The sequence below is a fragment of the Mus musculus genome, chromosome 7 (genome assembly GCF_000001635.26).
Source record: "Mus musculus strain C57BL/6J chromosome 7, GRCm38.p6 C57BL/6J".
Lineage (NCBI taxonomy): Eukaryota > Metazoa > Chordata > Mammalia > Rodentia > Muridae > Mus > Mus musculus.
The window spans coordinates 107,412,377-107,433,376 of NC_000073.6; the positions used below are offsets into that span (position 1 = coordinate 107,412,377).

The window sequence follows — 21,000 nt, forward strand, 5'->3', positions numbered from 1 at the left end:
GGGTGACCTTTTAAAAACATAATCAGATGGCCTGCACCTAGTCCTCTATGAGAAGTGAGTATAAGTCTTAGTCGGTCTAGAGTACCGTAACAGAAAACCACAGACTGGCAGGTTTAGTGACATCCCACAATGCCTCTCGATTTTAGACACTGAAAAAGCTCTAGAGCAGGTGCCAGCAGATTTGGTATCTGGTGAATGTCTGTTTCCTTGTCCACAAATGGCTATGTCATAAATGAAAGAGGTGAAGGACCTCTCTGTGGAATGAGGATTTCAAAACATGGATTTTTTTTTTTGAGGTCTTAAGGGAGCTACGTGTTCTGTTTACCTGGCTCAGTACCTTAATAAGGGGCCCCTGTAGGCCTGAGTTAATGCTCCCTAATCCTTGCAATTTTCACCATGAGCCAGTGCTAAGTTCAAGCTACGTTCAAACCTGGCTTGACCTTGGAGTATTACCAAAGATGACCTTAAACGCCTGATCCCGCTGCTTCCAGCTCCCTGCTGCACCTGGGATGGTATAAATTTTGAGGAGACAAAACTATTCCATCTGGTATTACATTCCCGGTCTTCTATGATCCATAATCTCTTCACTTGCAAAACACACTCATTACATTTCCAGAGCCCCCAGATTTTAACCTATGTGAGCATCAAGTCTAAAGTCTAAAATGCAGAATCTCATCTAAATGTCATTTAATCAGATAGGACTGGAGCTCAAGGTGTGACTCAGTCTGAGCCACACTGCCCTTCCTGTTGTGAACCAATGGAACCACACATCACAAGGGTCCAAAATTTAGTGATAGAACTAGCACAGGAGAGGGTAGCACATCGCAGCGTGGTGTAGCATGGAGATGTCCACTCCAAAAGGAGGAGGCAGAGAAGCAAAGGCTATCAAGTCCTACCTAAGCCCAAACTACAAGGTAAACTCTTGGAGATCTTAGGATTCACCAAGAATCTGTTTTGGTTAGATTTTCTTTCCTCCAGGCATACTGTGCTGGGTCTGGGTATTTGGGGAGCACTGTGAGTGTTGGTCTCTCCTGGACACATGGAACATCTTCCCCAGCTCTGCCAAGCGTGCCTTGCATTCCCAGGGCACCCATGTGCCTCTGGGTGGAGCTTTCTGTCATTCCTTCCCATCTCCTCTCTCTTCTGCTTCAGGCTGTTACTTTTTCAGCTGCTCCGGTCTGGCTCACCCCTTTATTAGTTCTTCGTTCATGGCTTACCACACCCACTATGTTCTCAACATGCTTTCTTATTCTCTACCATGTAGAAAGACTAGGAATTTTCAAGATCTGAGCTTCGTCCCTACTGGCTATCATTCATTCACAGTGCTAGAAGGTGCTGTGCACGCTGCCAGAGGAGAGAAGTTATCACCTGGCTCACCCACTGTGAACCCTGCCTGGCAGTCACTGTGGCCAATATTGACAGTGATGTTAAAGGAACAGCCAGTCACTCTTTTTACTTTATTTAAGGTCCTCTCCACAAGATGGGTTCTACACCTGACACTGAAGTGAGGCTAAGATTAGGTGGCTAAATATGTCATTGAGCCTAGGAGAAAAAAACCTGCTAATAATATTCTGCTAAGCAGACACAAAATGACACCGGATGATGTGTATCTCTCAATCCTCAGCAAAGAATCTTCTTCCCGTAGTAAATGGTAATTAACACAGACACCTAGAACTGGTCAATGTGCAGACAAGAAGGAGACACTGGAGTGTTCATTCCTAAATGGGATGTCTATACCACGACCCTCAAGTCTCAGGGATCTGAGGAGGTTAAAAGGTTATGAAGACCCAGAAGTGGTGGATAACTGAAAACAGCAGTTTTTTCCCAGACGTAACAGGGTAGCACCATGCCCATGTGAACTCCCAGTGATCGTGATAGCAGTGAGGCCTGCACAGGCTCAAGCCAGATAAGATTCCAGCATGGAGGAAGTGGGTGGGTGTGAAGTCCATGCTACCTGAGGAATTATTGATGCGTGAATGCTGTTGGGAGACAGAAAGACAGTTTTCTTTCTTTTTTTTTTTTTTTTTTTTTTTTTGGTTTTTCGAGACAGGGTTTCTCTGTATAGCCCTGGCTGTCCTGGAACTCACTTTGTAGACCAGGCTGGCCTCGAACTCAGAGATCCACCTGCCTCTGCCTCCCAAGTGCTGGGATTAAAGGCGTGCGCCACCACGCCCGGCAAAGACAGTTTTCTTCAATGGATTGATGCCCAGTACATCAGCCATACTCTGAAGGAGACCTCACTCCTGGGGGAGTTGGCCAACACAAACTAGACTGGATGGGGTCTCAAAAAGAGAGTTGTGAGAGAGGGAGGAAGAGGAGCGTGGGTGGGTACGGAAGTGGAGGAGGAGCTGGGAGAAATAGAGGGACATAATCAAAATCTGTTATCTGAAATTTTCAAAGAATAAATAATAAATACATTGTTTTTAAGACTTTTTCCAAATCCTTAAGTTCTAGCTTCTATTTGCTTAGTCAGTTGTCTTCAAGTGATTTCTGTCATCTCTAAATTTTCTCTTAGCCTTTAGCCAGGAAGCACCATGTCTTCAATACTTCACTTAGAAATCACTGGAGCTAAACATCTCATTCTGCTGTTTATAAGTTCTGTTTTCCACAAAACCATCTTGTGTGAGCACAGCTCACCACGGTTCTTCACACCACAGGACAAGGGCCATCTAGCCTCTAATAACACAGCCTTCATTGCCATCAGAGAACCAGGAGAACAGACTTGAAAGCCATCTGTCCATGCTCACCTGGAGATTCAGGAAGAAGGGCCTTCGAATTGCTCCCTTTCCTTTCTCAGTTCACTCACCAGAATCAGCCTAGCAGTCCGTTCACAGCTCTGCCTGAGCACACATGTCAGAAGTCTCCAGTATCCACCGGTTGCACCGTTCCAGCTCTGCTGTCGCAGCATCCCTACTTCCAAGTACCAGCTACTGTCTTAGTGTTAGCAGGGATGTGGGGTCATCTCTGAATTTCAGGTTTGGATCTGCACCCTGACTTCAGCACCTAGGGGTGCCCTGAGCTGGGACTAGTACTATGGGGAATCTTCCTGGCTAGTAGTTTAAGAGCAAAGACTGATTTTATTTTAAGCTTCCGGTTTAGTTCTTAGCATAGATCAGTTGTGTGAGGGAAGTGCCTTGTCCTCAGCGATTGAAGTCACTAGGTGACTTCAGGATCAGGATCTCTGTTTGTGCTTGCAGCTAGGCCACCTCATGAAGTCCTTACTGTTTAACCCCACTTATCACTTATTGGTGGCAGTAATGGACCTGAACATGGAACACCCTAATCCTGAGACATTAAAAATAATAATAATTTATACTTGTTTAGCACCAGTAACTTTAATTTTTTTTAAAAAAATGATTTTGGTATATATGTTGTGTGCTGTGTTTGTATAGTATGTACATGTGAGTTTGCAGGTATGTGTATTTGTGGAGGCCAGAGCCTGGTGTCTTTTATCATTCTCTGCCTTATTCCTTTAAGACAGGGTCTCTCACTGAACCAGAAGTTCATTGTTGTGGCTAGACTGACAGGCTACTGAGCTCTCAGGATCCACATCTCTCTGTTTCCTGATGCCTGGGTTCTACTATAATCCCATTTGGCCATACTCAGAATTTTTTTCATGGATATTAGGGATTTTAACTCAGTTCCCATTGCTTACACAGCAGGTGCTCTTATCCACTGATCCCCTACCCCATCCCTAGCACCAGGAGTTTCTGAGTAGTCATTACATACAACTCCAAGATGTAGAGACCAACATCATTACTATGACAAATGAAGATATAAAGAAATTAACCTAAGATTATACAACTAATGTTGAGATGAAAAATCATTTTTGTTGTTGCTTTGAGTCTAGGACTCTGGTAGTTTAGACTGACCTTGAATTTGCCATGTGGTAGAGGATGGCCTTAAACTTCTAATTCTCTTGCCTTTGTTTCCCAAGTGCTGGGATTACAGGAGTGTGCCGCCACACCCACTTCAGAGATACAAATCTTGACTGTGACTTGCAACTCTGCTCATAACTGCCGTACTGTGGTGCCTGCAATGTAATTACACAGCAATATCTTTGCATGATCACATTTCCTAGACAAGTTCAATCATTTTAACGTCAAAGCATTTAATTTTAACCTGGAATCTAGTGCATGTGTCTTCTCCAGCATGCTGTTCAGAAGATGCTCTGGAGCCTACTGAGGTGTGGAGCTGAGTTCCTCTGCACTGTGTATCTCCGGAGGGCTGGGATATTGAATGCAATATCCGCCCTCCTTCCCTTTTTTCCTCTTCACTTGTGCTAGAATAGGCTGCCTTGAGAACAATTTTAGGCTCACAGTAATACTGTCTCTTTAAACTGTAACAGTCAAAAGAGGTTGATTGTGATTATATGTATATATATATATATATAATGAAGTGTTAAATGTAGTCACATGAAAGGGATGCTGACAAAGGAATTCTTGCATTAAATATTCTGGATGATGCTAAAGATTCATTCTGATACAGAATGTCCTCATTGGTTCTGTTCTCTGAAACTCTTAACATCCCATCATCAGAGCTGTCTGGTCTTGCCTATTTCCTCTATCTAATTACATTACCACTTTCCCCGAAAGAAACCATGTGACGTCCTCAAGTTCTTCATGGCCTAATTTCCTAACAGAATTTCCTGGTGTTATCTGTAGTAGGTCCCAAAGACATAATTGTTTTAGGGTCTGGAAAGCATCTTGTGTTCTCAATGCACACATAAAACGTGCACACAAACATATATATATATATACACACACACACACATGCACACACACACACACACACACACAAAGGCACATTCACTGGAATTAACTTGTAGGGGTTAAGCACTCATTGTGATCAGTAAGCCATGTGTATCAGATTAATCTGAGATTTGAGATGCTTGTTAAAAATGGAGATTCTGGACCTCAGCCAAGACCTATTAAATATGAATGTCTAAGGTTAAAGTCACAGATCATTTTTCTCCATCAAAGCATTTTTACATTTTTTATGTTCCCTTAGGAACTTGCCAAACATTCAAGAATAGAGAGAATAGTATGGTAAAGACCACATGTCAAAATTCAGTAATTAAATCCTAGTTAGTGTTTGTTGATCTGTAATTTGAAGCCAGTTCCAGGCCTCGTATCACCTAGAATGGCTCCACACATGCCCCTGACCCATAGCCATGATATGATGATCATCTTTAAGAGTTGCTATAACCCCAGTATCATTAGATTCCTGGGCCACATGTTCCTTGTCCCACAGATTTACTGACTGGGGAGTATACTATGCTCCATCAGCTCACTGCTGCAGGCAGGACTTGACTCTTCTCTGGACTGTTGCCCAATGCTGTGGTTTTCTTTTTCAGGTCTCCTCCCTTGAGTGAAAATTGCTCTGTGTATATGTTTCGTTTTCATTTCCCACAGTCATTCATAAGGGACTTCCATGAGGGATACCTGGAAGTGTCCTTCTGACACCATCCAGTTCTAGAAATGTTTCTTGAACCTTATACACTTATCAATAACATATTTGGGTAGAAAATTTTAAGTTGAATATAGCTTTCATTCTTTTCAGAAATTTTCATGCATTTTCTTGTATATGGTTTCTGGTAAGTCTGATTATGGTCTAGTTTTTTAGTGTTTTAATGAGTGTGTGTGGCGAGGGAGAGGACCATAGGCTGGTGTTGGTTGGAGTCTGTTGTCCTTCTCCATCGGTATGTTTTCAGACAGGGTCTCTCCTGACCTGGAGTTCACTGCTTCCACTGGGCTCACTGGCCAGTGAGCTGGGGACCATCTTCACTTCTCCCCTCAGTGCTAGGGTTACTGATGCATATGACCACATCTAACATGTCTTTTGGGGATCTGAACATAAGGCCTTGTGCATAGCAGGTGGTGTACTCAAATAGTCCTGGCTCTTTATTATCTTTATCTCAACTTTATGGCTTTCTCTTATCTTTCTATTTTCAATGCCAAAATAAAAATATCTACGATCAAAGAATTGTATCCCAGTGCTGGGTGGATCTCTACCCACTTCTCCTTCAGTTTTAAGGAACTTAAACACTATACCCCCTTCAGTGAAATTCGCCTCCATTTTCTGAGTCTTAGTCTTTCAGTAATTTTAAATATTAGATCTTTAAGGGGAGCGAACACCCCCATCATTGCTTGTATTTCTGAGTTGGGTTTGTTGTTGTTGTTACTGCTGCTGCTGTTACTGCTGCTGCTGGTTTAGGTTTACCTTCAACCAAGTGTCTTAGCTGTGGTGTTGCTGAATTGTTCTTCTGTTCCGGGAGTTGTCTTATTTTTATTCCCGGGTCAGGTGGGATCTCCAGGGTCTGCTTTGCTGGTTACTGCTTCACCCATGCTTTCTAATCTACACTGGTATTTTATAAATCTCAGTAGATAAATAAATTGTCTCTTGCTCTAATTTGGTTCATGTCATGGACCATTTATATTGATACTCAGCTTGGCTAGTGTCCTCTGAGCTGCTCCTCTTCCTGTTTGGTCCCATTGATTGTTACTTCTAGCCTGTAGTAGTTGGAATGAGAATGGCCCCCATAGGCTCATATGTTTGAATACTTGCCCCCCCCCCCTTGCTGAACTGTTTGAGATGGATTAGGAAGTGTAACCATACTGGAGGAGGCGTGTCACTGGGAAACAAGCTTTGGGTTTCAAAAGGCTTATGCCATTCACAATGTGTCTCTCTTCACCCCTACCTCCATAATCCTAGAAAAACTTAAGCCAGATTAAGTGTTTTCTTTTATTAAATTGCCTTGGTGTTTTATCCCAGCAATAGAAAACTAAGAAAATGGCTGCTGTTTCTCAGACCATACACAACTGATAGTGAAAGGAAATAAAACTTGAGACCTGTGATTCATGTAATGTATGTCAAATAGCCCAAAGAGTTGTTTGTGAGCTTTGAAACCTGGGGCTGAGAACATAGCAGAACAGGCCAGGACATGCCCGGGCAGGCCTGTTGTTAAGACATTCCTGAGGCTGCTTAGCCATAAAGATAATGGCATGCTGAACTGACCCAGCGCCTCCCTATCTCCCGCCCTTCTAACCTAAATTAAATGTTATCAGGCTGCTGATGTTTAAATGGACCAATCATGTGAAACCTCGCCAATTCCTCCCCCAGACCCACCCCTTTTCTATAAAAACCCCTAGCTTCCAAGCCTTGGGGTCGAAACCACTGTCTCCTGCGTGAGATATGTTTCAACCCAGAGCTCCATCATTATGGCTCCGCCATGTGGTCCACACCTCTGTCTCCTGTGGGAGATACGCGTCGGCCTGGAGCTCTGTCATTAAACTACCTCATGCTTTTACATCAAGATGGTCATCTGTTTGTGATTCTTGGGTGCACGCCGAATCGGGAATTGAGTCGGGGTTTCCCCACTAGGTTCTTTCAATGGGTGACCAGGCCCTTTTTCTCATTGGTCAGCAATAGTTGCCACTTTTGAAAAATTTCAGCTGTCCTTTAGAATTGCACTTGTCTAGCTGGGATTCTGTGTTGCGGCATTTTGTCTGGTGTGCATGGGCACACCATTAAAGTACATCATGTGCAGTGGTTAGACCTAGTTGCAGAGCATTGTGTCCTTGAGAAAATACCATCCAGCTCTTACTACACTTTCATAAACAGCCTCTTGTTTGCATCACTACCAGCCTTCAGAGAACTGTAGCATTTGCCTCTTTCAAGCCCTGAACCATCATCTGAAATTTTTTTTTGACCCATAGACAAAAGAACCAATTACACTATTCTTACTTTTTAGAAAATACATCTTATATTTTATCATCATTTTTTCCATCTTTACTTTAAAATATACCTAAATGCCAATGAATATGTGTAATGAATATATGTGTAATTTAAAGCTTATAAAGCAATTGACCACATATCTACCACCTAACTTGAGAAATGAATTACCTCTTTAAAAATATTCTGCAGTTCTAGGCTGACTCATCCATCCCCACAGCCCTTTGCTGAGGTCAAGTTCTAAGGAGATGGGAGTGAACATGGAGAGTCTTCTTTGTAAGATACTTCTTTTTGGTAAAAAAGCACCCACACGGTGTCTAGAGGACACGTTGAGCTATTGGTAATGGACATTCAGATGGTTACACTGGAGGCTGGTGAGGTCACACAGGCCACTGTTGCTCTCTGGCATCCTGGCAGGTGTTCTGAAGTACTGTTAACTCACCTGGTGTCTTTGTGTAAATATGAAAAGTTTACTCTTGCTGTTCATAATGACTGTAAACACACACACACACACACACACACATTCACACACACAAAACCTAGAAGACTTTAGCACCCTCCACAGTTTATAGGCCACAGCCTACCCTGACATAAGTCAAGGTTTGCACAGCAAGTGGCTGCAGATGCACCTCATCATTATCAAATGTCATACCCGTGCCAGGAATTCTTTGAATGCTTGGCGTCAAATGTTTAGGTAAACAAGCTCTCTCCTTTCATGCTCCTTGCTCCATGACTGGACTTATGAGCAAGCTGTTTTTTAGAAAGCATAGCCTAGATGTCATTTTGCAAGCCTGAATTGTTATGAACTGGGTCAGAGGCCTGTAAAAGTAGGTCAGGCTTTGTGTTATTGGACATGTTGTCTATGCCCAGTGAAATCCTGAGAGGTAGTTGTGCTAAGACAAGTGAGCTCAGGGTGTAGATGGGATTGATTGATTGATTGATTGATTGATATGTATAATCTTATTATGTAGTCTTGGCTACCCTGAAACCTGCCATGTAGATTAGACTGGTATGTAACTATAATGTTCCTCTTGCTTCTATTTCCTGAGTACAGAAAGTAGATGCATGTACCACTATACCTGACTTTTCATGTTAAATTATGTATGTATGTGTGTGTGTGTGTGTGTGTCTGACACGAGAGTTCTTACTCTCACACACTAGGTTAGAGCTCAAAAGTACCTCTGGTCTGAGGTGGATAATCTGTATTAACTAATTTTCTCTTCCTTTTCCTTTTAAATATTTTTCTATATTTTTATTGGATATTTTATTTGCATTTCAAATGTTATCCCCTTTCCCAGTCCCTCCCCCAGAAACCCCCTATCGCATCCTCCCTCCTCCTGCCTCTAAGTCGGTGCTCACCTACCCATCCACCCACCCATACACTCCTGCACTCCCCTCTCCCCACCCTGGCATTCCCCTACACTAGGGCATTGAGGATTCACAGGACCAAGGGCCTCTCCTCCCATTGCTGCCTTACAAGGCCATCCTCTGCTACATATGCAGCTGGAGCCATGGGTTGGGTCACTCCATGTGCACCCTTTGGTTGGTAATTTAGTCCTTGGGAGCTCTGGGGTGGGGGCCTGGTTGGTTGATATTATTATTTTTCCTATGGAGTTGCAAATCCCTTCAGCTCCTTCAGTCCTTTCCCTAACTTCTTCATTGGGAACCTTGTGCTCAGTCCAATAGTTGGCTGCGAGCATCTATCTACCTCTGTACTTGTCTGGCTCTGGCAGAGCCTCTCAGGAGACAGCTATATCAGGCTCCTGTCAGCTTGCACTTGTTGGCATCCACAATAGTGTCTACATTTGGTGACTGTATATAGGATGGATCCCCAGGTGGGGCAGTCGTTGGATGACCTTTCCCTCAGTCTCTGCTTAACACTTTGTCTCCATATTTCCTCCCTTGAGTATTTTGTTCCCCCTTCTAAGAAGGACTGAAGCATCCATACTTTGGTTTTCCTTCTTCTTGAGCTTCATGTGGTCTGTGAATTGTATCTTGGGTATTCAAGCTTTTGGGCTAATTTCCTATTGGTGGACCTAGTCAGTGTCCCAGACCAACACAGAGAATTCTTATTTAAACTGATTCCAAGAGGATTGTATTATAACAGGCAAGAATAATCAGTAATGTCCCCTATCATGCCCCCCTCCAGCCTTTGCAGCTGCTCTCCTTACAGTGTTTGTCAGGACAAAGCTATAGGAAGGAGTTCATGAAGAAGTTTTGCCTGCATGTGGAGTACATAATGTGTTAAGAGATTCCACTACTATGTATAGCCTGATTTGTGTTCAGATTTGACATTGTGAACTCGGGGCTGGGGATTGATGCCAGCGACAGTGGCCCCAGCCAGCTGCACCAATAGAGACTTCACTGTGTGTGATTTCACAGCCAAGTGGAGCCTGAGGTCTGCACCTTGTTCATCACTACCCTAGTCACAATGGGGATCTATGAAGCACGATACCTTTATGCCTATGCTTTGCCTCCACCAACCATACTACCTACTCCCCCACCTCTCTACCTGGGCTTTTTTTTTTTTTTTTTTTTTTTTTTTTTTTTTTTTTTTGGTATTGGACATTCCAAACAAACCTTAAACTCACTGCATAGCCAGGGATGACTTTGAACTCCTGATCCTCCCACCTCTTATCTCCCCAGATCCAAGATTATAGGCATGTGTTACCATGCTTGATCCATGCAGTGCTGTGGATCTAGTCCTGGACTTTGCACATCTAAGCTATGTCCTCAGCCCCGTGCCTGGGATTTTTCATTTTTGGTTTGATTAGTGCCCATTCACTTGTTAGTTTTACTGGTTAGTCTTATTGGTTAATCTCACAGGTTAGTTGGAAATGTTCGACACTGTTTGTCTTTTCTACAACAGTTCCAGAAATTCCTCCACGTGACTTAGTGATGATGTTACTCTTTGGGTTTTCTTTTTGTTTTTGTTTATTTGTTTGTTTTTGTTTTTAATTGATTACCTTGTTTCAATGAGATTTTTTAGCTCCGTAGCCGCACTGAAACAGGAATCCCAGTGTTATAAGCAGAAATGTAGTATCATTTTACCACAACAAAGATTGACTGGGAGGCAGTGGGGGTATCCATTTGATCCATCAGCAACAATTTTCTTGACAAAACTATTATCGTTTTGTAAGAACAATCAGAGTCATGTGGTAAACCAAGTTGGTAGTTGGTCAGTTTTATTCAGTGGGTAAGTGGTATAGGTCCTGCATGATTTAGCAGGAATCTAACTTGTCACAAGTCATAGAATCCTTAGAAGCACTGGCTTTGTAAATTTCTCCAGAATATGAAGGTATGAAGGCTGTCTTCCCACCTTGTCCCCAAAGCCTAGCATGATGTCTGTCTGTCACACAATAGACATTCGGAATATGCTAGGGGGATCAGTGCAGATTTTTTAAATGACCAGTAGAGGAAAAATCTGGGAAAAGTTTTGGGGTCAGGGGTATAGAAGCATGGTTTAAATAGTGCTTTTTAATGGTTTAAAAGCATGGTTTAAATGGTCAGGAGCATGGTTTAAAATAGTGGTGTCAGGCCTGAGATCAGAGTCATGCTTCAGTCTCTCCAACCCTACCTTATGGTAGGAAGCTGGTGGAGACTGGATTTTGCCTTGAAAGTTATGAGTACGTGTCTTAGTTAGGGTTTTACTGCTGTGAACAGACACCATGACCAAGGCAAGTCCTATTAAAAAAAAACAACATTTAATTGGGGTTGGCTTACAGGTTCAGAGGTTCAGTCCATTATCATCAAGGCAGGAGCATGGCAGTATCCAGGCAGGCATGGCGCAGGCAGAGCTGAGAGTTTTACGTCTTCATCCAAAGGCTGCTAATGGAAGACTGACTTAAGTCTTAAGCCCACCCCGACAGTGACGCACCTACTCCAACAAGGCCACACCTCTAAATGGTGCCACTCCCTGGTCCAAGAATATACAAACCATCACAGTACGGCTATGGAATACCACATGGCCATGGTACTATGATCCATATACGATCATCATCATTCCCTGCTGTATCCCCTGGCCCTCGCCCCTTCATAGCTTGCAGACCTCCACTGTGGCTTTGGCTTCAGTGTAGGATTTTCTTCTGGCAGCTGAAGCCCATTCTTTCTCCTATGCTGTATGTTGAAGTGCTGGTATTAGATGTTTATATCAGTGACTGAATGGAGTGGGTGGGGGCGCCCAGGACCTTCTCTTCTTGTGTGAGATAGCTCTTAAGTGCCTGGATCCCTCCAGCAGCTTATCTTGTAGCCCTCACTGTAGTAACTGGCTTGATGCTACACCATATACCGACAACTTCCCCTCCTCCCCTCCTCCTTTGCCTGTGTGTGTGTGTGTGTGTGTGTGTGTGTGTGTGTGTGTGTGTGTGTGTGTATGTGTGTGTGTTTCACTTTCTAAGAAAGCTTCTTGCTCTTGAAACTGGGGGAAACTCAGACTGTGAAGACTGTCTGGTTTCTGAAAACCTAAATAGTAGGTACTCTTGATGCTACAAAACCCAATAAACACATGAACTTAGACTCTTAAAAACTTAATAGAAAGAAAACGTGGTTTAATTCCTAAATTGAAATTGTATGGCTCTTTGTGTTGGCAGGGTACTTTCAGAAGACAGCTAAAAGTTCCCTTCTCAGAAAACTTTAATGATAAGTGCTTTCTGCAGGATAGAGTCTCATTTGACTTGCAGGGCACTCAGAGTCTCCTTAAATATACAGTGTTTTGTTGTTTCTAATCACAACTTGCACAACTTTGCCCCTTTGCTCTTGGAGCCTCTGGTTTGTGTCTGAATCCCCATTGTCAGGTAACACTGCAGAATCTTCTACCCTGGCCTTCAGAGTCAGGTCCTTCAGACCCTGTGGATACGATGATCATTCTGCAAGGACTGCACAGTGGGTGGCCATGAGCGACATCATCACACTGACTTTTTCTTCCTCTTCTTTGCAGATATCTCTGTGAGCCTGCTAACCCTCGTGGTTACTGCCTGTGGTCTGGCCCTTTTTGGTGTCTCTCTTTTCGTGTCTTGGAAACTGTGCTGGGTTCCGTGGCGAGAGCGAGGCCTGTTCTCTGGTAGCAAAGACAACAACCAAGAGCCTCTTAATTACACCGACACAGAGACAAACGAGCAGGAGAACAGCGAGGACTTCCTAGACCCACCTACACCCTGCCCTGACTCCTCCATGAAGATAAGCCACACTTCCCCCGACATTCCCCTCTCCACCCAGCCAGGGGGCCAGGAGAACTGTGCCCATGCCGTCCGTGTGCAGCGACAAGTCACAGAGCCAACACCATCAGCTCGGTCAGTAGTGCCCCTTGCTTTATGATTGCAAAGCAGGGACCACCCTTTCCCCCTTGCTTGCCAGTGGTGGTACTGACTAGCTGAGAATCTAGATGCCCACTCAGTCAGAAACATGAAAATGGGGAAACTCTGTGGACCTAGTGCCAGAGCTCAGCTTAGTTTCCATGGAATCCATAAAAGTAACAATTAACATTACTCCCAAATCATTTAGTCATGATTTTTGTATCGTTTACTGTTCTGACCCAGATACTGTTATTTTGATTTTACAGTAAGAAAATTTTAGAAATCAAGAAGGATGTATGTTAGTATGTACCCAGGTCAGGATTTGGATGCCAGGATCTGAGCTTTTAGCTACTTTTCTTGTGGTGTCGTCCTAAAGCTATAAAATGCCTCTGACCTATCCTAGCATTCTTTAGATCTCACAATATAACCGGAAGTCTTTGTCTACCCTCAGGCTTTGTAACAACTGCAGACTACGAGGAGTGGGGTTTTTATTGTCTGGATGTTATATGCTCTTAAGCAGTAGATGAATAACATACTGATGACTAATGGCATAGTGATTAAAAATCAGCGGGCTCTGGGGTGTAAAGAACTACTTTATTTATATATGTGCCATGGAACAAATCACATAACTTCCATGCATGTCTGTTTCAGCCTCTGTAACAGAGGGAAGTAGAAGTACCAACTTAGGAGTGGTTTTGAGAGTGAAATGGTTACATATAGTCGCACAGATTTGTTTAGCTATTTTATTGTTTTTTTGGTTTTTGGTTTTTGGTTTTTCGAGACAGGGTTTCTCTGTATAGTTAGTCCCTGGCTATCCCGGAACTCACTTTGTAGACCAGGCTGATTTTATTGGGTTCTTATATCTACCTCCCTTCCAACCCTTATTCCACCCTAATCTCTCCAACCCCCCAACACTAGGTAGGAGAGAATGAAGGTGAGAGGGGAAAGGGGATGTAACCTCGGTAGGCTACTTCCTGCACATTGGGACATTGGATGGAGACAAGTTCACTCTTTGTAGTCAGGATATCTTCAGTTCTGTTCATCTCTTTGCTCAAGACCACTTGACAAAGTGCAACAGCAGGAAACCAGCAGCAGCAGGGAGGATCAGCTTCCACAGGCTCTCTTGGGCTCTCCCATTTATACTTTCTCCAGAGTCCCCAGCATTAAACTATCTGCCATTGCTAGTGCACAAGGCAAAATCAAAGTCACCTGCTGAGACGCAGCCATTTAGTCCACATCTGGGATTAAAACAAAAGGATATTCATGTAAGCTAACTGGGTTTTTAAAGAAACCCAAACTCTCACTGCACAGATTTGCAGGGGTGGCACCAGTCTCTCACTACCCAGATTTGCAGGGGTGGCACCAGTCTCTCACTGCACAGATTTGCAGGGGGTGGCACTGCCATTCTGCCTTCCACGTCACTGTTTTCATCACCACTGCCATTGAAATGTAGCTCTCCCAAGATGCTGAGGTTGGACTCTGAGGTAGAAGCACACCTCCTCCAAAATGCTAAGGCTGTGCAAAGGATAATTTGAGGTTAAGCAACCTGTTCTAATCACTGAACAGATAACCTAGTTTTTTGGTAAGACATTTTAGGGAAAAAAGACATAGGAATCAGCCTTCTTAAAAATGAAAGTATTTGCTTGAGTTATAGCCAGAGGAATAGCATGCAATTATTTTTATTTTTTTAAATATGAGCCTAGTTTGGGTGTTTTAAAAAAAGATCTTTCTATCCTCTAAAAATAGGAATGATAATGTTTATAAATCTCTAGGATAAACTGCGTTTATCCTAGAGACTGTGCTCATTCACATTAAGTGTCATAGAATATGACAGTTTATAGTTTTATTTTTTCCAGAAACTTATTTTAGCATTATTTCTAGTTCTATATCAAAGAGCAAAGCTTAAGTAGCCCTCCTTAAGGAAGTGGCTGGCTGGCTGCCATTTGATTTATAAGAAATTCTCAGATTTTATCAGTAGGATTTTTCTTCAGATGACTAGAGTTCACACAGTGGGATAGACTTATAATAAGATCTTTTTAGTGTCCCCTAAGACCTGGAGCCATTCATGTGGGTCACTCCTCATGGTGTCTCACAGTTGGTTCTGTTCTGCATCCGATTGCTCCTGTCTGAATTCTCTCAGACACAGAGTGATATAAACGATCTCCCTACTCACCTGTTCGTCTATTTGGTATGGCCTGCACCTGATCTTCATGTATGTTATGGCTGAGTAGCTTGATGTTCTTGTGGAAATCCTAACAGTGGGAGTGGGGGCTGTTCCAACTCCTTTGCCTACTTGTAGGACCCTTTCCTCTCCACTGGGTCGCCTTGCCCAGCCTTGATGTGATGGCATGTGTCTAATCTTGTAGATTGCTATACTAAGTCTGGTTGATGTCCCTGGAGTGCTTGCTCTTTTCTGAGTGGAGGCAGGGGGTTGGGGTAGAGTGTGGGTGTTCTCGGAGAGAGGGACAACAGGAGAAGAGGTTGGGAGAAGGGAGTAAGGGGAAACTGCTGTCAGGTTGTAATATATGAGAGAAAAACAAAATATTCTTATTAGATTTGATCTGTGTTCTTGCCCTATAACTCCAGCAGACTACTACCAGTGATATCTCTGTAATTATTACAGTGTTTATCACAGAAGAATATTTATATATACTGTGTATAGAGAAATGGATTTAAAAGAGAAAATTCATTGTTGGTTTCACCATAGATTTGTGGAAATTCAGTAGAATAAATAAAAAGTAGAATAATAAAGGACTAATCCCCCTAAAGTGCATTTTATATTCAGATTATTTTAGATTTGAAGATATGCAATTAAATTATCTTTCAAACAGTGAAAATTGGGTTCAGTAACAGCTGAACTTCCATTAGCAATTTAAATCCTTTTCAGCTGCATTTGACCCAGTATTAACAATTTGCATCATTGTGCATTTAAACCAGTCATACCTAGATTACTACTAACTATTATGTGCATTTAAACCAATCGTACCTAGATTACTACTAACTATTATGTGCATTTAAACCAATCATACCTAGATTACTACTAACTATTGTGGGTTCTTCCTGGAAATGCATATCTTTGTCTAGTAGTGTATTATACACTGATCCTCAAATTCACTAGCAAGTGTCTTTTGTTAGGATGTACACGCACGCACACAGGAAAGCATGCACGTTTGCACGCACCCACACATGCACATGCACAGGGGAAAGGAGAAGGAGAAGGTGTGTCGTGGGTGCTCTTTCCCTGGGGAGTTGCAAACCACCTGTCTATCTTCTGCACTACCACCAACCAACCAACCAAGGTATAATTCCAACATTGCCTAAATTGGGGAATCTTACTTTTCTCAGACTACTTTAATATCAGAGCTGTCTAAGAAACCTTAAATATATGAAACTTCTGGACTCCTGAAGTAGAAGGAACCCAAAATTCTATCTACTCTGTTTCATGATGAAGGTCCAAGTCTACTTAAGCCTCAAATTTCTTACCTAAATACCAACTGAACTGGTCACAGCACAACTCCTCATCAGGTCTGTGAAGGCCCTGCGTCTATCAGTGTAGCTTCCGCTCATGCCAGGGCCACCATGGTTCAAAACTCTAGAAGTTCCTCTTTACGTGGACTCAGCAGAAAGCTCTCTACACTCAGCCACAGTCAGCTGTACACTTGCCTCCCTGGCTCCCTGCAGTGTCTGAGCCTGTTTTTGTGTAGTAGAGTTCTTAACACTGGCTCTTTGTTCCCTCGGCCACCAATGTTTTTCCTTCTGTTCTGACCCTTCCTTCTTGCCTTTGCAATGTTAATGTCCTAGCCTAAAAGTCTCTGCCCAGGTGACCCCATCAGAAGAATGTGGTCTAGCCTCTACTGCAGCTGTTCTCAACCTGTGGGTCACGACTCCTTTGGGGGGTGTCGAATGAACCCTTCTTCACAGGGGTCACATATTGGATATCCTGCATATCAGATATTTACATTATGATTCATAACAGTAGCAGAATTACATTTAAGAAGTAGCAATGAAATAACTTTATTGTCGGGAGTCCCCACAGCTTGAAGACCTGTATTAAAGGGTTGCAGCAGTAGGAAGAGCCACAGCTCTACTGCCTCCTACCTCAGGTTTTGTTGTCACTCCTTCATAGCATCCCACTCTGTTTCCAAGTCGTCATTTGTTTGCTTTGTTCCTGTACTTTCCTCTAGACTTTTCTGTAAGCACAACGACCCATGCCTATGTTGTTTCTTTTTCTGTGTCTAGTCCATGGCACAGTTCCAGGAATGGCAGACTTTTTTTCTGTGAATGGTGGACAGAATATACTGGTCAGCGGCAGGCCACATTAAAGGTCAGAATTATAGACTATGTAGGGCCTATAATGGTGTGAGCCTGATGGAAAGGCACTCACCTCGGGCTTCATATTTATTAAGAGCCTCCCATGTAGACTTTTGACCTTATCTCTGAAGTAAGCACTCGGTACAGTCATGGCAATGCACTGACAGGAACTGAAGATGAAGAAAACCACCAGCCTTCACGTGTGCATCCCCAGCAAAGAGTCCTGAGGTTAATGCCATGACTCGGTGTGGCAGTCTTATTTCCGTGGCTGGGGTAGAACCCAGAGTCTCACACATGTTAGGTAAATGCTCTGTCACTGAGTTGGACCCCCAGCCCTGAGTGACAGGTTTCTATTAAGCCCGATTTTTGTATTAAGAACAAAAAGGGTTTGTGCAATTCCCTTATAATTATTTCTTTGGATTGTAATAAGTGAGTAAGTTTGAAAATGGAATTTACCTAGACCTCTCTGAATTCCTATGAAACCCTGAAATTATATTTAAATGCATGTTTCCTGACTAGTATTTAAATTATGAGAAGCTGTTACATTCATGGCAGTAATGTATTTACTCTAACATGTGGATTAAGCATCTGCTGTATAGAAATTTCTATAGTGGGTACCAATTTTTTTTAACAGACAAAGAGCAACAAGTGCTTTTAACCTTGAAACAGTCTCTCTAGCCCCCTAACCTCTTTTCATTCATTGTATACATTAAATCCTGAGAGTACAGGACTTCCCACACCTACTCAGAAAGTACATAGCGTGTTTTAGACAAATTTCTCCTCCCCACAGTCATTCAATGTCACACTGTCACTCCGAGACACTAGAATTCCCGACCCTCCCTGGGGGAGCATCGTGGATACTGCACTGGAGACCATTCAGAACCATGCACCCTGTGTGGGTCATAGCCGGTCATAGCCCTGGTCTCTGTCTTCTTCTCTTGCTTTAGACTTGCCTTTTCTTCCTTCCTCCATGTGAGCAGCTGGTGAGAGCTATGGATAATGATTTTACATTTCCTCTACCTCATCTTCTCCCTGAGTCCCAGGGGCGGCCTTCCTGCTCTGACTTCTCAGCAGACAGACTGCTAGCTAACAGTTATGCAGGGAAGTTGTGAGTTAAACTGGTTGGTTTTTCTGACTCTTTTGGACTTCTCTATTCTATGTGTGTACTGCGTAGACACAAAGACACACATGTACACACAGACATACCTAGAGACATACATGCACACACAAAGATACATATGTGCACCACCATACAGAGAAACAGAGACATATATGTAACAGGGATAGACACACTTGCACACACAGAGAAATACACACACACACACACACACACACACACGATTTCAATAAAATCTCACTGCCCCCTGGAAGAAGCTCCGGGCAGAGAACTGTCATGCCCAGTTCTACTCTTGATTTTTTTACTTTAGTCCTCTACTCTACAGTGGGACTGAACTGTTTTCCCACTAGTAATTCTGGGGAGACATTTTAGTGGAAATGAATTAACATGTAAAGCTGTTGGGTAATGTTCATATTTGTGATTGATTTTTAGAAGAGTGTTTATTGTATGGCTGTGTGTGCATGTGTGCACATGTGCATGTGTCTATGTATAGGTCAGAGGACAACTTCAGCTTTGATCCTCGGCACTGTCTCCCATCTTTTCTTATGAGACAGGATCTCTCCTTGCTCTGGAACTCACCACGCAGGCAAGGCTGCATGGCCAGTGAACCTCAGGGATGCACTTATCTCTACCTTCCCCATGCTGGGATTACAAATGTGTGCTGTCACATCCATATTTTGTTTCTTACACACACACACACACAGAGACACACAGACACACACACACATACATAGACACACACACAGACATACATACACACATATACATACTAAAGGTTCTGCAGGTTGAACTGAGTTTGTTTTTTTTGTTTGTTTGTTTTTTTGGTTTTTTTTTTGGTTTTTCGAGACAGGGTTTCTCTGTGTAGCCCTGGCTGTCTTGGAACTCACTTTGTAGACTAGGCTGGCCTCGAACTCAGAAATCTGCCTGCCTCTGCCTCCCAAGTGCTGGGATTAAAGGCGTGCGCCACCACCGCCCAGCGTGAGTTCTTTTTTATTTTTTAATTTAAGTTTGGATTTATTTATCTTGTTTTATGTGTGTTAGTGTTTTGTCTGTATATATGTATTACAGTACATGCATGCCTGGTACCCGAAGAGGTCAGAAGAGGGTGTTGTATCCCCTGCAATTGGAGTTACAGAAGTTTGTTATCTTCCATGTGGGTATTAGGAATCAAACCCAGATCCTTTGCAAGAGCAGTCAGTGCTCTTAACTGCTGAGCCGCAGCTTCCGACCTCTGAACTCAGGTTCTTGTATTTCCAAGGCAAGCATTTTACTGACTGAATTTCCTTTGGAACTTGGAATAAGGGGCTTCCTGCACAGTTAGATTCTCAGAGAATGAGCATCCTTCTGCCTTTGAAGTACAGATCTCTCCAGAATGCCCTCTCGTCCCACTCCCTCTACCTCTGGCAGTCCCTCCTGGTTAGGAAGAGCCAAACGTGTAATACTAATCTCTCCCAGATTCCGTGTCCAAGGAAACGTGTTAAGCAGAATATGTTCCATTGCTAAGTAGCCAATTCCATTTATCTTAAATTTAAATTAAAATGTGCCCCATAGGTTAGTTCTTCAGACAAAATTTTGCTGTGATGAATCTGTAGCCAGAATTGACAACATGAAGGTAACCTGCTCTGCAGAGTCTGCTTAGGATATGTCTACCGGGAGTGGGCCCAGTGCAGGTTGTAGACACAAGATTGTTGCTCGGTCAGAATCAAGTGCTGAATAGAAGCACTTAGTGGCTGTCTCTGAGAAGGGGTCTCATGTATCCCACGCTGGCCTCTAGATTGCCATGTAGTCAAGGGTGATCTTGAGTTTATGAGCTCCCTGACCTACGCCTCCTGAGTGGTAGGATGACAGGCATGCCCCGCCACACCCAGCTAAAGCTTGAGCTGAGGACTTAACCCAGAGCTTTGTGCTTGTTAAGCAAGTACTCTAGCAACTGAACCACATTCCCAAGGCCACGTTTTCCTTGAATTATACTTTTGGCTCTTCTTAACCAAGAGGGACTGCCAGAGGTAAAGGGAGTGGGACGGAGCGCGCATTATGGAGAGAGCTGTACTTCAAAGGCAGAAGGGTAATCTCATTCTCTGACCTGTTAGTTGTACTACCTAGTCCTTACCTAGAATGGTATAAAGTGACCTGACTTAAGTTTGGACCTCTGGATCTAACTTGAAAAGGAAGATGATTCAGAGAGAAATGGATGTGGTACTAACCCCACCCCACCCCCTGGTTTCTGTCTAAGGCAAGGTGCTTGCTGCTCTGTGCCATCCCCTCTCGTACACAGAGATCAGCAGAGCAAACTTAAAGCTCTGTTCTAGCTCCACAGTGGCTTGACTTCTGATCGAGGGAATGGCCTGACTACTAGTGGATAGCCACTTTTGTCACTTAAAAACATCTCCTACCTTTCTGACCTCCCTTAAGTCATTAGATACAAAGAAACTTTAACACTATGGATTTCTCTGGAAGAAATTATAAATCTGCAGCAGCTGCCTTTAGACTGCACAGTCTTTGTACATTTGGAAGTTTCGGTACCTGGAATATGTCTGCTTGGTGTGG

At 43.2% G+C, this 21,000-nt stretch overlaps 1 protein-coding gene across 4 annotated transcripts in view; it reads left to right on the plus strand.

The window, feature by feature from the left end:
* Syt9 (synaptotagmin IX) overlaps positions 1-21,000 on the plus strand; it is a 178,308-nt gene that overhangs the window by 42,028 nt on the left and 115,280 nt on the right. For 2 of the 4 annotated variants that reach the window (XR_378262.4, NM_021889.4), the window contains exon 2: positions 12,671-13,022. The exons of the other annotated variants lie outside the window; for them this stretch is intronic. Coding sequence is in view for 1 of the 2 variants with exons in the window: in NM_021889.4 (NP_068689.2) it covers positions 12,671-13,022 (352 nt within the window). In the remaining variant the exon portion in view is untranslated. The remainder of the gene's footprint in view (positions 1-12,670; positions 13,023-21,000) is intronic. 4 annotated transcript variants of the gene reach the window in all.